The 15,997-nt window shown below is 37.7% G+C and overlaps 1 protein-coding gene across 1 annotated transcript; it reads right to left on the reverse strand.

Annotated features, from left to right (window-relative positions):
• Nucleotides 1-5,723: 5,723 nt before the first annotated feature.
• TUSC1 (tumor suppressor candidate 1) lies at nucleotides 5,724-7,304 on the reverse strand. The gene has a single exon (XM_080820275.1). The coding sequence runs from the start codon at nucleotides 7,205-7,207 to the stop codon at nucleotides 6,578-6,580; it is 630 nt and encodes a 209-aa protein (XP_080676401.1). The 5' UTR covers nucleotides 7,208-7,304; the 3' UTR covers nucleotides 5,724-6,577.
• Between the last annotated feature and the right edge of the window lie 8,693 nt (nucleotides 7,305-15,997).

Here is a 15,997-nt window from a genome sequence, read left to right on the forward strand (position 1 = left end):
GGGGCTCCATCCCAAGACCCTAGGATCATGACCTGAGCCGAAGGCAGATGCTTAAAGACTGAGCCACCCAGGCATCCCTAAAATAACTTTAATGACTAATTTTTTATGTTCCAAAAGCCAAGGGACACAAAGAAATTATCATTCAGAAATAATAATTGTTTTTAACTTTGGTTGTATTTTAAAGCATAAAATCCAAGTTCAGATATAATATCTTATTGAAGTCTTAAAGAGTCTCACTATGATACATATTTGCATACATTTTATTACTCAATTATTATATTTGAAAAGAACTGTGTACCAATGAGATTAAGTAATAAAGAGATTAAGGTCCAAAGCTAATAAATCCTGTAACTGTGGTGATTCCTAGTGTAGTATGGGATCTGTAAAACATTTTTGAGTACATACAAAAATTTATGTATCATTTACTGTACTAAGAACATTCTAGAACATACACAAAAAGAAAAAATTTAAAAGGATGAGATTAAACTAAATGTAAATTGAAAATCACGTTTGTTTTTTTTAACTGTCCACCCTGTTTTGAAGATTATTAGTCAACAGTAGATACACCAATGTATCCTCTGAACTAAAATAAATTTGCACTCCTCAATGCTCACCTTATAGAAAGTGAGACCCAAAGGTTCCCAGATACAATAGGCTCAAAACTATAAACAAAAAAGGAAAAAGTGTGACAGGAGTTTTTGAGGCAAAGATTAAAGAATTTGATAACCATTTAGATATAAGGACCATCGAAGAAGATGTTCAGAATGATTTCTACTTTTTCTTTCTTTATTTTTTTTTTTTCCCTTTAGCCATTAGGCAAATGCTGAGTCAGGTATGTAATACAAAAGATAGGACACCAAAGTTTAGTTTAATATTACTGTTAATTTGAAAATCTTTCCATATATTTTTTGAGATATCTAGCTTTTCTCTAATAAAAAAAGATGTGTTAAATCTTTCGCCCTTTTCTAAACTGGGATGATTTTTTTTCTTGTTTAATTTATACAAGTGTAAGTATATGCACGGATATTAATTATTTTGTCCATTTTATGTTCTTTTGTGTTTGGCTTTTCCTCAGCATTGCGTTTGTGAGAAACCCCTATTTTAGCATGTCCCTGAAATGTTTAATCTTGTACAGGATTCCACTGTGACATGACCTCTATTTTTTAAATGCCCCAACTCAAACTGTATTAAACAATAAGGAAATGTATTTTCACATATAACTGCAGGTCCAGATGTGGGACAGACCGCAGGCATGACAGCCAGAGCAGCAAGGATGATATCAAGAAAGAAGTTTTCTTCCATCTCTCTGTACTGCCATGCTTATGATCACATGACAGCTGTCAAAGGAAATGGGACTCTGTGCTTTCTTTCTTTGTCTATCAAGCTAGGGGGAAAACCCCTCTCCGACCAAGGGATATAAATCTTTCCCTTTAGTCTCCTTGGGCTGTGTATGTAAAGAGATACATGATACATTTGAATCAAGTAAGTAGGCAAAATTTTCAAAGTATCTACCTTGCCCTCCCCAAATCACCCACCCATATATCCCCAAGAATCCCATATCTAAAATTTACAAAAATTTAAAGGAACATGTAACTCCATTGCTATTTAAACTGTACTGAAACACTAACAACAAAATCTTCTTATGGAATAAGTATAAGCATGGCCATGATAAAGAGTACAAAATTAGGGAACTACTGGACAGTAATATTATGGTTAATACAGAAAGCCAGAAGCATTCTTATTAAAACCATTATAATAACTTATTTGAATAAATTCTGGAATATAATGTATAGTGTGGTAGCTATAGTTGACAAGACTATATTGTATATTTGAAAGTTTCTAAGAGTAGATCTTAAAAGTTCTCATCACAAGGAAAAAAAATTATAACTATGTGTGGTTGTAAATTTTAACTTGTCATTATTGTTTTGCAATGTACATATACATCAAATTATGTTTGTCTTAAAATATTGTTATATGTCAATTATATATCAATTAAATTTTTTAAATAATTTTTTCTTTTTGACCTTGGAAAAATTATTCATAGTCTTTGTTCATTAGTTTCCTTATTCATAAATGGGAGAGAATAATATTACCTAGAATTGTGATGCACATGTTCTAAGTTTTGGAGTACTATATGTACCATAGCTAGCTCAAGTTGTTAAATTATTGGCACAAGAGTCTGAAGGATGCTTAGATGAAATTTTCCAAGGTATCTTTCAGCTCTAAAAGATGTAGAATGCTATTATATAAGAAGCAAGATGAACATAAATATTTCCCCCTCAAGTTATAAAACTAGATTTACATATGAAATAAAATTTACCAAGTATAGGCTCCTAAAAGTGTGTTTTTTATGACACATACACTATTTAGGGATAGCTCATAATTTATAAGGATTTCTTTTATAAAAGTAATAGCTGTATTTCCTTGCTCATTCCAAACAATATCTTGTGTTTTGTACTGTAAGTATGTTAAAGATGGGAATGAAAAAGTTGAACTTTTTTCAATCAATAAAGGAATCCCACAATATTTCTATATTAAATTAAGTTATATAGTTTCAAAAATGCTATACCAGGATATATAAGTTCTTTTTAAAAACTAAGTAGATATCAGCCTCTTTTAAGGGAGTTGTCCACTAAAACCTGTTCTCTCAGTCTTCTGTAATAATGCATTTATAGCTGGGCAAAAGCTCTACAGCTTGACTATACTTCTCAGCCTCCTCTGAAGTTAAATGTGTTATATGAAGACGTTTTACCAATAGAATGTGTCCAGGGGGAATTTATGTCATTTTCAGTTCTGGGCAGAGCTCTTCCAAGTTCTCTTTCTCTTGACTATATGCTGAAAGCTAGATCTGGAAGTTACCTATTTCTACCACGCACATGAAACAATGACCCAGTGTAAGACAGAGGAACATTGTAACAGGTTCCAAGACCCTGAATGACCATATGGAACAAGGGTTCCTGACATCCTGAAGCCGCTGAATTAGACATATTATGTAATAGAGAAAAAGGAATTTTCCACTGTTTTTTTAATAGTCAATGAATTGTTGGATTTCTTGGTTCTTAGCAACAGTCTTCACTGTAACTAAAGGCAGATCTATTAAGTTTAAAATACAATAGTATATATGTTAAAAATTCTAAAAACAACGATAAAGTGAGGAGACCTGGAAAAATGAAAGGCTAAGGAAAACTTATACCAGTCCCAAGCATGAAAGAGAAGATAGATTGTTCAAATTTCTTTTTGAAAGAGCTCAATTTTTGAGCAGAACGATTATCATTGAGATAAGAATCAAGCACCAACCAAAAACCGGTTGTCCTTTCTCAAATTTTCTCTAAAGCATGACGGATGTCTGAGAGTTTGGGTATACAAAAGGACTTTCTTACTAGTAAGTTATCATGAAATAAGCAAAGATTATACCAACAAGTAGATTCTGAACATGCATTTTATAAGCAAAATCTACTACACACTAAACACAATGTAGTTTAATTCTGATCATTCAGAGATGAAAATCTTATTTAAGCTTAAGACTTGAAATTTGAGCATGATTAATCCTTTTAAAGTCAGACATGGTTATTATCTAAGTTCTTCCTTGGTCCATTATTTTCAGTGCATAAATATATTCATATACTGTCTATATCAAATAGATAAGATATATTTCAAAAAAGCAAGTTTATAGTAGAAAAATGAGAATTTGTAATTGATTAATCACTAAACAGGAAAATTAATAAATTGTGTCATTCATTCATGAAGATTTTGTGACAAATTCTCAGAGAAAATCTATTCCTTCTAGCAAACTAGTGAATGATATTTTGGCAGTGGAGTCAAAATCATGCTAGTAATTATTTAGTATGTATTGATAACTCAATTTATTAAAAAATTTGGTATGAGTTTCATCATGGCAATGCTCCTAAACTGACTAACCTATGTCTAAGACTAAACAAGACAAAAATTGTATTCCAATATTCTTCAAATATGTTTTAAATATTATAAATATGTTGAATAAATTTAGCAAAGATAGCTTGTTCTATGATCTACAGATGTACTCATTCCAAATTGGTTTGATTTATATCCTAATTTTTTATGGAGGAAAAAGATAAGAAAAAGTATGGTTTTGTGAATAGCAGCCATAAAAAATGGTGTTTAAAAATACCAATCCTTCTTACCAAATTTGTTTGCTAACAGGGCATATTTTTGTTGCTCATTTCTTTAAAGTATAGGTCTTCTTCATTGCACAACAACAAATTACGAAAATAAAATGTCAAGGTCTGATAATCTAAAGTTTGTTTACTTTAGATCAAAATAGATCCTACATCAAACTTTTCTAAAATCAACTTTAGCCACTTCTTTAACAGGCATATACTTTGATATCACAAACATCTTTCATATTATTCATGATGCTTTATCAGTTATCAGCAGAGAATTTGAACAAAGTTGAAATATATATTAGCCTGAACCCATTTTATGGGACATTTTGGTTTAAGAATTTTTTTCAGGTATGCTTAAAAGTTGTCCTCACTTTTGTGTATGTGTGCCTCATTCCTTTACAATTTTTGTTTACATACTTACGTTGTACATGATTTTTAGACAAAAAGTGCTTAAAAGCTATGTAAACTAAGTATTTTGCTTGCTTATTAAAGATTCCCAATTTTGCCACATGTGGCAAATATTTTTTAACATCTTGATGCATTATACCATTATTATATAGGGTTTTATCTCCCCTATTTATAAGGAGTGAAAAATGTCAACTCATTCAAAGAATATATTTCTCTGCTAATATAAAGTCATATAGGAGCAAAATACAAAAAGCAAAGTGTCAGTAAAATATGCATTTATGACCTTCACATTTTAGATTGTGATTCTTATTGATAGACCACTTACTTTGATGCAGGCATTTTATATATAACATCTCAATAAAATTTTTATGTTTTTGAGGTAGAGGTTGCGCTCATTTTAATGATGAGAAAGCTAAGACTTGGAGAGATCAACTAATTTAAACCCAAAGTTATAATTAAGTAGCAGTAGGGCTGATATTCTTTTTTCCTAATCTTCAATTCCTACGGCCTCCTAAAACTGTTTTATTTCTTTCACTATTAGAAAATGAAGTAAAGTTGATAGAAATACTTTTCATATATCTACCTATCCTCGCCAAGATTTTTCTTATATTTTTTGGTCAGAGGGTAAGATTTATATATTGACAACTAAGTATCAACTACCTTTAAGCAAAATGCACAAGCTGTCTTCAAAACCCAGGAACAGAAAAATCACAGAACTACATTCCCTGGTACCTTCTTTGTAATATATGTAATACATTTGAAACTTTTGGAATATGTCACAAATAAAATGAAAAGTCTAGTTTATGAAATAATTTCTAGCTCTAGCAAAAACTTGTATTTTTTTCTTCAACAGCTATTTTCTATCACTTAAACACTGTATTATACCCATGATTTTTTGAGGTACAATGGTATATCCTCTTTACTACTTAGTCTGCAAAAGTGCCTACTCAGCAAAATGCAAAAAAAGTGATTTTAGAACATTTGGTGTTGAAATGAACCACTTTTCCCCCCTCCCCAATGAAACCACAATGGAGAAATCACTCTGGAGACTTCTGATATACAAATAATTCATAATTTCTTAAAAATTATTTAACAAAATAAGGCAAAGTAGCTGTCACTGACTATGCTCTAATGCTTAAAATGTAATAAAAATAATGAAATAGTATTGATACTATCTAATCTTTAATTATTTAAAACGAGCACTTACATTAAGCGAAAATGGTAGCTTCCAAAGAATAAAGTCAGATAACAAAACGTAAAATTTATACATGTCATGTATATTTCTTAAACATGTGTAAAGACGTAACACACTTCAAAGAATAGTCGTGGGATGTATCCAGGTTATTCTTAATGCATCAGATTTATTTACCAATTTAAAAGATCACTTGTAGGCAGATATTTTGAAAATTTCCTGGGGGTAAACAAACCAATATCTATGTTTAAGGACTAGAGCAGGGGGCAGACATAGGATTTCCTAAGTAATAAATATCTTTTTAATAAAAAGGTGGTACTTTATGGGATATCCAAGTAATACTGACTTAACAAAAGCAAATGTTGACCATGTAAGGGATAATGGCTAGAGGTTTTAGGGGACTGAAGTATGAACAACAAATTCAACCAACCCAAAATGCATTACTCATTCTTCGTAGAACGAAAACAGGAAGGGGGAAAAAAAAAAGTAGAAGAGGTCCTCACAACACCCTGAAAAGTTCGGACATTAAGACGTGTTGACTGGCACCCATTTCTTGCTGTTGTCAAACCCGCCCCTCCGTTCCTAGGCCTCAACCCTTGGAAGCCAGCAGGGGCAAGAGGCAGGTGCTCTGCACTGTGGGGATCCAGTGGGCCCCGCAAGCTCCCAACCGCAGGCGACCGACGCCGAGCGCCCCTGGGTAGCGCCGGGCGGGAGGCGGAGGGCGCAGTGGTCCAGTCCTGCGGCGGAGGGCCCAGGGCGTTGCTAGGTGCGGGAGCCGCGAGCCGAGAAGGAGGGGCCGCGCGAGGCCCCGCCTCTCCCCGGCCGCGGCCTCGGGCTACAGCCAGGGCTCTGGGGGCTCGGGGTCCGGGGCGCGCAGGCCTGACTCGGGTGCGCGCAAAGGCGGTTCGTCCTTGTCGCCACAGGGGCGCGGCCCCCGCTGCTCGAGGTGCAGCTGCAGCAGGGCCCGGCGGTACATGGCCTCCAGCTTCTCCAGCCGGGCCCTCAGGGCCCTGGGGCTGCCTGGCTCGTCCTCCAGGCCGTCGCCTCTCGCCCTCCGGTTCGTGCCGGCCTCCTCGGGGCCCGCGGCGGCCCTGGCCGCCTCTGCGGCCGCCCCGTCGCCACCCTCGCCGGGAAGCCGCAAAGCCTGACGGAAGAGACTGCGGTTCTCGCGCTTCAGCCGCCGGTTTTCAAGCCGCAGCCGGGCGTTCTCTTCGCGCAGCCGCGCGTTCTGCCGGTCCCGCTCGTCCCGCGCGCGGATGGCCTCCAGGTGGCTCGCAGCCAGGTCGGCGAACCGCTCCTCCAGCTGCTGTCGGGCGCCGCCCGCACGGCCTCGCCAGCCCACGCCACCGCCGATGCCGCCACCCCCACGAGCCCGGCCGGGGCGGCCCTGCCCGCGGCTGTCCCCACCGCCGTCCCCACCGCCGCAGCTCCCGCGCCTGGTGGCGCCACCACGCATGCGCCACATCCGTCCTGTCCCAACCGCGCCGCCAGCGCTGCGGGCCAAGGGGCCGGCGCCAAGGCGCGGGCGACTTCGGGGCCCGGCGGGGCGGCCGGGGCCACGGCGGCGGCGGAGAAGAGGTGGCGGGCGGCGGCTGCTGGCTTGGGGCCAGAGGGGGCCGGGAATTTGCCCGCTCTGAGGCGTGTCTTGTCTCCCGTGGTGGAGCTGCCCCCCTGGGCCTGCGATCTGCGGCCAGCTCACACACAATGCCCCCGGGGAGCGCTTTGCTGCTCAGCCCTCTGGCAGAGAGGGGGGGAAGAGCGTGTATCCTCCGCTGGGTTCTGCCGGGCGCTGCCGTGCAGGCCTGGGCACTGCAGGAACCAGCCGGCCTCGCCCTGCGATCCAGCGCAAGCACCGCCGGTTTACCTTTCTCCTGACAGGGCAGTCTCAAAGCAAGTAATAATGATAAGATAGTAAGTTCTGAGACAGACGTGCGGGCAAGTTGAAAAGCTGTACCTGCTTCATTGAGAACCGTACGGTTTAAACCCACCTCTAAGCTCAATAAAGCATTAGAATTAAGTGAGTACCTGCCCTAAGGGCCGCAAGTGGGAACAGCCATCTCTCAAAACAACATAGGCGATTACCAGTTTGTGCATAACCAGTGTTCCACTCTGCAAACTGTTTGCAACTCTATAGGAACTAGGTTATAATTAGTTGTTTTGCTGAAGCGGGTCCACAAACCTATGAACCTCAAAATGTGTTCAAGCATTCAAGAAACTTTGAATACTAAGTAGGCTCCAAAATTTCTGGTGACAGATGGATACAACTTACTGAATGAATCACATTCCTTATTTTTAAGGGATTCAGCGTATAAAATAACTGGAGTATTGCAAAGTAAATTAAGGAAAAGATGCTGATGCCAGGATCTCATGGAGTAGAATGGTGGTAGCAAGAATATTTTTAACAAGGTCCCAGAAAAGAAGAGAGGAAAGGACAGAATAGGACAGGAAAGGGGGCGAAAAACATATTTATATATGTATGTATGTGTATATATATGTATGTATATGTATATTACATACATACATATATGTATACATTGTATACATTTACATATGTATACATTGTATATTTACATGTGTATACATTTACATGTATATGTAAATTATATATTATAATTATATAATTTACATATATAATATATAAAATGCATAATATATAATATATAAAATACATACTTTATATATTTTATATTTTATATATTATATAAATATTTATATATTAATTATATAATATATACATTATATATATATATAAAATATATCCAACCAAAAGCTATCAATAATGGCCATGGAAGTTATCTGTGCATAGCAATGAACATTCACCTTATGGTTAATGGAGATTCCACTAGTCTTTTGAATAGGAGGTGGAAACAACGGATAAAATTTCCAAGTTGAAAGAGGATTTGAAACAACAGAATTACTAAACTGATCACTGCCAAAATTATTGATTCGTATTCAAATGTATTTAAATATACTTAAATATACTTATATTAACCATACTTTAAATATACCTAAATATACGTAAAATAATGTCAATAATTATATGCCATAAGATGAACTTTACATTATTTCTAAATATAGCAGCACAAACTTAGTAAAACTGCTCCTATCCATTATTTTTGTCACTAGTCTGCATATGAAAATATTGCAAAAAATATAAACTCCAAAGGGTCATTTGCACATTGTGTTTAGGAAACCCTAACCTTCACTAAGGTTATGAAACTTAGAGTAAAAGAGTAGAAAAATGTAAATAAGTCATCTAGAGTACTTGCTTTTACTATTTCCCTATAACTACGACTACTTTTTTTTTCCACTTCTTTTTTAAAGAGGATTTTTCTTATGTAGGTTTTTTGTTTCCTCCTCTGTACTTTCAATGCCTACTCTCTAATTACTGAACAACTTTAATTTTAAAAAAGTATTCTTCTTCTTAGGTAAGAAAAAAGATGAACAGATGAGGTTATGATCACTGTGTTTCTTAATACAATGCTTTAAACCAACAATTTTGTAAATACTGTGGTTGAGAAAAGCCAGGTCAGCAAATTGGAGTGGCACTCCTTTTTGCCTTACAAGTCATGCATCTATTTTAGTATTTCTCAAAACCAACTCTGATTGACAGCTGTTGAGTTAATTGCCTCCTTTCTCCCATCCTCCAAAATATTTTTCTTTCCATACATTGTTGCTTTTTTTTAAATGCAGTTCTTTTTTTTTTTTTTTAAGATTTTATTTATTCATTTGACAGAGAGAGACCACAAGTAGGCAGAGAGGCAGGTAGAGAGAGAGAGAGAGAGGGAAGCAGGCTCCCTGCTGAGCAGAGAGCCCAATTTGGGGCTCGATCCCAGGACCCTGGAATCATGACCTGAGCCAAAGGCAGAGGCTTTAACCCACTGAGCCACCCAGGTGCCCCCATGGTTGCTTTTATACATTTCTATGTGCTTGCTTGAGAAAAAGGCCCTATGATATATACAGTTTATTTCCTGTATCCCTAGTTTTCTAAGATCTTTTATTGTCATACTGTACTCATTTGACTCTCATTTCTCCATTTTTAAATCATGTTCCTTATAAAATGCGTCACATAGTAAGGTAATTTATGGCACATTTACATTGGACAAGTCATCCTATACCCAAAATCTCTCTGTTCCTTCTCTCCTTAGAACGTCCTATAATATCTCACCACATGAATTTTGGTTAACAACTTTATCAAGTTCAATTATACAACAAAGTTGACCTCGTTAGTCTGGAAGTTATGGCTAATCTGGATGTGCTGCGTGCTTCTCTACTTACCTTCCATTTTTACCCTGCAGGTCTAGTCACTCTCCTACCAAGAGTCACTGAGTATTTCTGCCTTGGAGTTTTGTTATAATGTACCTTCTACGGACTGAACTGTGTCCTCCCCAAATTCCTATGCTGAAGCACTAATTACTAACATGACAGTGTTTGGAATGAAACTTTAGGAGGTAATTTGGTTTAGAGGAGGTTATGAAGGTGAGGCTGTCCTGATGGGTTAAGTGTCCACAGAATAAAAGACATCAGAAAACTTCATGTCTTCCTCTGAGGTCCTTCCCTTTAGCATTTCTTGGGCAAGTACAAGTGGATCTGCAAACAGGATGTGATTCTGTAAATTTATTTATATGGAGAGAGACAGACTGAGAGAAAGAGGGAGAATGGGAGAGATAGGAAGAGAAAGAGTGTGAGTGTGAGTGATACAAATATTTCTTGAACGACTAGAATGTTGAACAAATTTATGCCTTATTTTCTCATATAATCTTAAAGGAAGATTTTACCAAGTAAAACTGCTAACCATTTAATCGTCAATGAAGTTAACCTATATATCTATCAGACTGAGCTAACAGAAACTCACAAAGCTTTGTAGCATGCTAGAATTATTCAGACTGAAACAACAAGAAGTCTGGCACTGCCTTGTTAATGACTTGTCTTAATAAATCGTGCATCTTGGGGTGCTTGGATGGCTCAGGTGGTGGAGCAACCAACTCTTGGTTTCAGCTCAGATCATGATCTCAGGGTTGTGAGATCAAGCCCCCTGATAGGCTCCTCACTCAGCTCGAGATTCTCTTCCTCGCCCTCTCCCTCTGCCCCTCCCCTGTGCTCTTGCTCTCTGTCTCTCTCTCGAATAAATAAATCGTTTAAAAAATATATAAAAATATGCGGTGGTCTTTATACATAGATTTTTAAATATGTAATAAATAAGAGGCATGGGTTTTGAAGTAAGATATACCTGGATTTGATAAATATCATACCTCTCCCACCCCAAAGTATTGGCGTTGGACAACCTCCTAACAACAGTTCCTCAAAGCCACAGCTTCCTCATTTATACAACGAGAACAAAATAGTAGCTAACTCATGGGGTTCTTGTGCAGATCTCTGAATATCTTAAAATAGAGTCAGACAGCAAGGAGTACTCATAACTGTTGATATTATCTTGTAGTTGTTTTATTTTATGAGATAGCCATTTATAGAATGAGTTCTCCTGAATAGCCAGTGCTATTTAAAAATCCTCTTTTGGGTGATTTGCCAAAGGAGCCACCCTAAATATAATATGCAGCCCCTTTGCAGATATGATTCTTCTTTCTTGATAGTTCTCATTAAGTGTTTGGGTTTTAAAAATCCATATTTTGTAAGCCCCATGTGCTGAAGACTTTGGTTAATAACATTCTGAGCTTGGTATTTGCTAATATTCTCTCTAAAGCCCGAGTTGAACATGGTTTATTTTCTAGGAGCAGATTTATTAGGGCAATGAAGAGCATGTATTGATGCTCGGTAGCATGAATATCTCTTTATTGGAATAATTACTGCAGAGTTAGGAATTGGGGATATCGATTGCATTTATTTAGTCTTTTGATATGGACAAAAATATTAAAAGCCATCAAACACTAGCATTGCCCTTTGACAGCATCATTTAATTCTAGCTACAGGGAAAATTGTGACATAAACAAAAGCTGCATGACTTATCTGTCTTAATTAGGATACTTTCTACAGTGGGGGAAACACCCTCCTTCCTTCAAATATTATAAAAGCACTAGCCAGATTAATAAAAGACAGCAAAAACATTTTAGGTTAACAGAAAGTAATGTAGATAAGAGCAAAAGGTATCAACATAGGATACTTGACCAAAATAAGAGTCCAAAATACTTTTTTTTTTTTAAAATAGGTTCCACACCCAGTGTAGAGCCCAATGTGGGGCTCAAACTTATGACCCTGAGCTCAAGTTCCGAGCTGAGATCAAGGGTCAGATGCTTAACTGACGGAGCCACCCTGGCACCCCCAACATAAACTTTTTAAGGTGGAAAACGGCTGGGAACTGTCTTTGTCAATTCTAAAATAGTGCCATTTCATGCTGTGTGTAGCTTAGTAGAAGCCCTTAAAGAGTCTGGACCCATGCTGTCCACTAGCCACAGGTAGTTATTTAAGTTTAAATGAGTTAAAATTAAATAAAATGTAAAAACCTTTCAGTTGTACACTAGTTACATTTCAAGTTCTCAGTGGTCACATGTACCTTAGTAGCTAGTATGACTAATGGAGTGGATATAAAGAACATCCTCAGGATCACAGAAAGGTCTATTGGGGCAATTAGCATATCCCACTTCTTACTCTAATTACTGGTCTCAACCTTCAGAAAGCAATATAGACATCGCTAACAGAAAAGAAAATCAAGAGACCTCTTTGGTTATTTCCAGCATTTTCTATATGTTTGATGTCATGCCAATAAAAATAGTTTTCAATCTTGTACACACAGGGCCATCTTATTCTCAAGCATATGTAACCTAAGATAATGATTCTGTCTCAATCTAAGTTCTCCAGTTATGTACACATCATTGAAGGTAGTAATAGGAGTTTAGGAATAATTTTTAATTAGAACTAAGTTATTCGTGAGCTCTTTTCAGAAGGGTGCAAGAGACAAGCAATTTAGTTTTCTCCTACCACTGCCCTGCAGACCCATTCTGTCAGCTATTCCTTCCATCCCCTTAGATCATATTTAAGAAGAGCCATTAATTTGCAATGACTTCCAAGCATTAATGAACAGTCCTCATTTTCAGGTATTAAAAGTCCATTGCAATATAACTTAGAACTTCCAATGCTCATCCAGTTCATAGCTTCTCATCTCCTCACAGAAGCATCTCTGCCCATGACCCAGATCTGGGTTAACCAGTCTGCAACGGGAAAGGAGGGTGAAAACCATCCTTAGTTTCTTCCATGCTTCACCTACTCACTCTCCTCTAGCTGCTATTTCTAGCTCCTTCAGGGCAGGAATGGAGACAAGATGAAAGTGGGACTAGAGGAAAAGGAAGAAAAGTCATAGGTAGCTGGTGCTGCCATTTTCCGGCACTGGGTCTTCTGAAGGCAGATGCCTGCATGCAAGCCTTTCCTCCCGTAGGGCATCTTTATGGGTTCTTTGACCATTCCACATTGATCCTCTGGCACAAATCATTCCCTTTTCTTCATTTCACCTTTAGGGACTCCCTATTCCTTGCTCTGGTGGTATCCCACAGGTACTCCTTTCGAAGAAGTCCTTTGGAGAAGTCTAACACCAGTTATATTCCTTGCTTCCCATTAACCCAAACTCAGAAAGTGTCAGCCACTCCCCCTTGTCATTCTCTACCATCAAAGTCATCCTCAGCTAACCTTTAACCTTCAGATATATTCAAGCAACAGTGTCCCACCAACACCAAGTCTCAAGGCAGTTTCATCACACTCCACCTTGTGGAAGCAGAAGAATATGAGTTTCTGAAGTTCAGAGTGCATTCTGCTTCAGGCCAAATGCCAGTTTCCATTTTGTGGATTACTCACACTATTTATCTGTGGTTCTTTTGAGGTACTTATACTTGGAATATGTAGGGAGCAAGGAATTTGGGAAAACACTGTCAGACTCTTCAAAGAAATTCATACTCCTCAGTCTCCTCTGAGGATGCTGTCCTCTTGCATGGTGGACAATGAACCAGTTTCCCAGCCTCAATCCCTTGATGAATAATCTGGATACAGTTTAGCCTCTTTTAGACAAAGAGATGCCTATACTCTATGCTTTAGTTTTGGCACTTACGCTAAGATGAGGACATGTTCTTCCACATTTGTAACAGAAAAAAAGTATTTGTCCTGGTGAAGGCTGCACATCCATTCAATCAAGTAGTATTTATTGAAAATTCTACAATGAACTGGCATTTAAAATACTTAAAATGTATAAAGTGTCTAGCGCACTGTAGGAACTTGAACATATATTGCCATTATAATTATAAACTCTAAAATCACAAACGCTCGGATTATGCTGGATTCCTTTATCCTTTCTTCTTCTCTATGTTTTCACTAAATATTTCATTCAGTCTAAGACCTTATTTTTTTTTCTATGCTAGTGATTTCCAAATTTATATCTTAGTCCAAAAACTGTACTCTGTTTTCCAGCTTCATAGGTCAATTCTCACCTGACATGTCTTGTTGACTATGTCACAGGTATTTCAAACATGTTCAGAATAAAACTCTTAATATACTGCCGTCTCTCCTCACCTGTTTTTCTTCCATACTTCCCCATCTCAGTGATTAGTGCTACCATCCATCTGGTGGTTTAAGCCAGCTGTCTTCTCTGATTCCTCTTTCTTCCTTACCATTCCCACCCCTCATATTAGATCCATCTCAAGCTGTTCATTTCTTTCTCTAAAAATATCTTGATTTTCCTCAGCGTCTCCTCTGACATCAGATTAATTCAAAGTACGATCATCTATCATCTGGCCCATGACTCAGCTGCTTTATTGGTATCAATATTTATCCTCTCAGATCACTGTTGCACAGAGCTGCCAGTGTGACTCTTTGCAAAAATAAATAGGAACGTGTTGCTCTTCTATTTAACCCCCCTCCCGATGGTTTCCCATTATACTTTGGGTAAAATCCCAAAATCCTCATCATGGCCTGCAAATTCCTGAATAATCTGTGGCTCCTACTTACTTCTTAAGACATCTATTTTTGGAAAGAAAAAAAAAAGACATCTATTTTTGTTGCCTCTATGTCTACTATACTCTAGCCATGCTGGGTTCCTTTAATTCTTAGAGCTTGTCAAATTGTTTCTTGCTTTGGAGATTTTGAACATTCATTTGCATTTAATTGGAACATATTCTTCCTCCACTTTGTGTGGCTTGCCTTAAAAAAAATCCTTTAGATCACGACTTAAATATTCTTTCCATCAAAGTTTTACTAGATGACAATCATCTTTGCTGTCTATATCCCTATATGCCTATCTATATTTCTTCACTCTATTCATTTACTTCAAAATGCTGAAAATTAGTTATAACTATATTTTACTTTTTAAAGGGAAATATTCCAGTGGGCAGTACCCTTGGACATTCCTTTTATTTTTTTTTTTTAAGATCTTATTTATTTATTTGACAGACAGAGATTACAAGTAGGCAAAGGGTCAGGCAGAGAGAGAGAGGAGGAAGCAGGCTCCCCGCTGAGCAGAGAGCCCGACGTGGGGCTCGATCCCAGGACCCTGAGATCATGACCTGAGCGGAAGGCAGAGGCTTAACCCACTGAACCACCCAGGCACCCCTATATTTTACTTTTTAATCTTCTACTAATTCGTAAATTCCATTTTAATGCTGTATTTTATTTATCTATTCCACTAATCTGTAAGATATAAAGAAACAGAGATCATATCTGATTTATCTATCCCTTTATACAATGTAAAATTACATATTTATCCCTTTATACAATCTAAGATAATATAAGCTAACATAGATGCCCAATAAATACTTGTTGAATAATGAATGAATCCAGGGGTGACTGAGAGTATTTTTTTCAACTATTAATTTATAAAAATCCTTGATTATTAAAAATGAGGTTATCGCTGAATTAATTTTTGCTGATCTTGATTTTTCCATATGTTAGGAAAATAAAGACTTTGGAATTCAAATGTTGATAAACCATGGGTTAATTTAATCCTATCTACAGGAAATATCCAAATTTAGAGAGAGAGTACCAAGAAGAGATAATAATCCATAAATCAGTAGAATTTAGTTTAGAATAAAACAAGACTTGGGGGGGGGGCGCCTGGGTGGCTCAGTGGGTTAAGGCCTCTGCCATTGGCTTGGGTCGTGATCCCAGGGTCCTGGGATCGAGCCCTGCATCGGACTCTCTGCTCAGCAGGGAGCCTACTTCCCCCTCTCTCTCTGCCTGCCTCTCTGCCTATTTGTGATCTCTCTCTCTGTCAAATAAATGAATAAAATCTTAAAAAAAAAAAAGACTTGGGACACCTAGGTGG

This window comes from Martes martes (genome assembly GCF_963455335.1).
Source record: "Martes martes genome assembly, chromosome: 12".
In the NCBI taxonomy this organism is placed as follows: domain Eukaryota; kingdom Metazoa; phylum Chordata; class Mammalia; order Carnivora; family Mustelidae; genus Martes; species Martes martes.

Coding starts and splice junctions, on each gene's coding strand:
- TUSC1 (XM_080820275.1), bottom strand. CDS start 7,207: ATGTGGCGCATGCGTGGTGGCGCCACCAGGCGCGGGAGCTGCGGCGGT.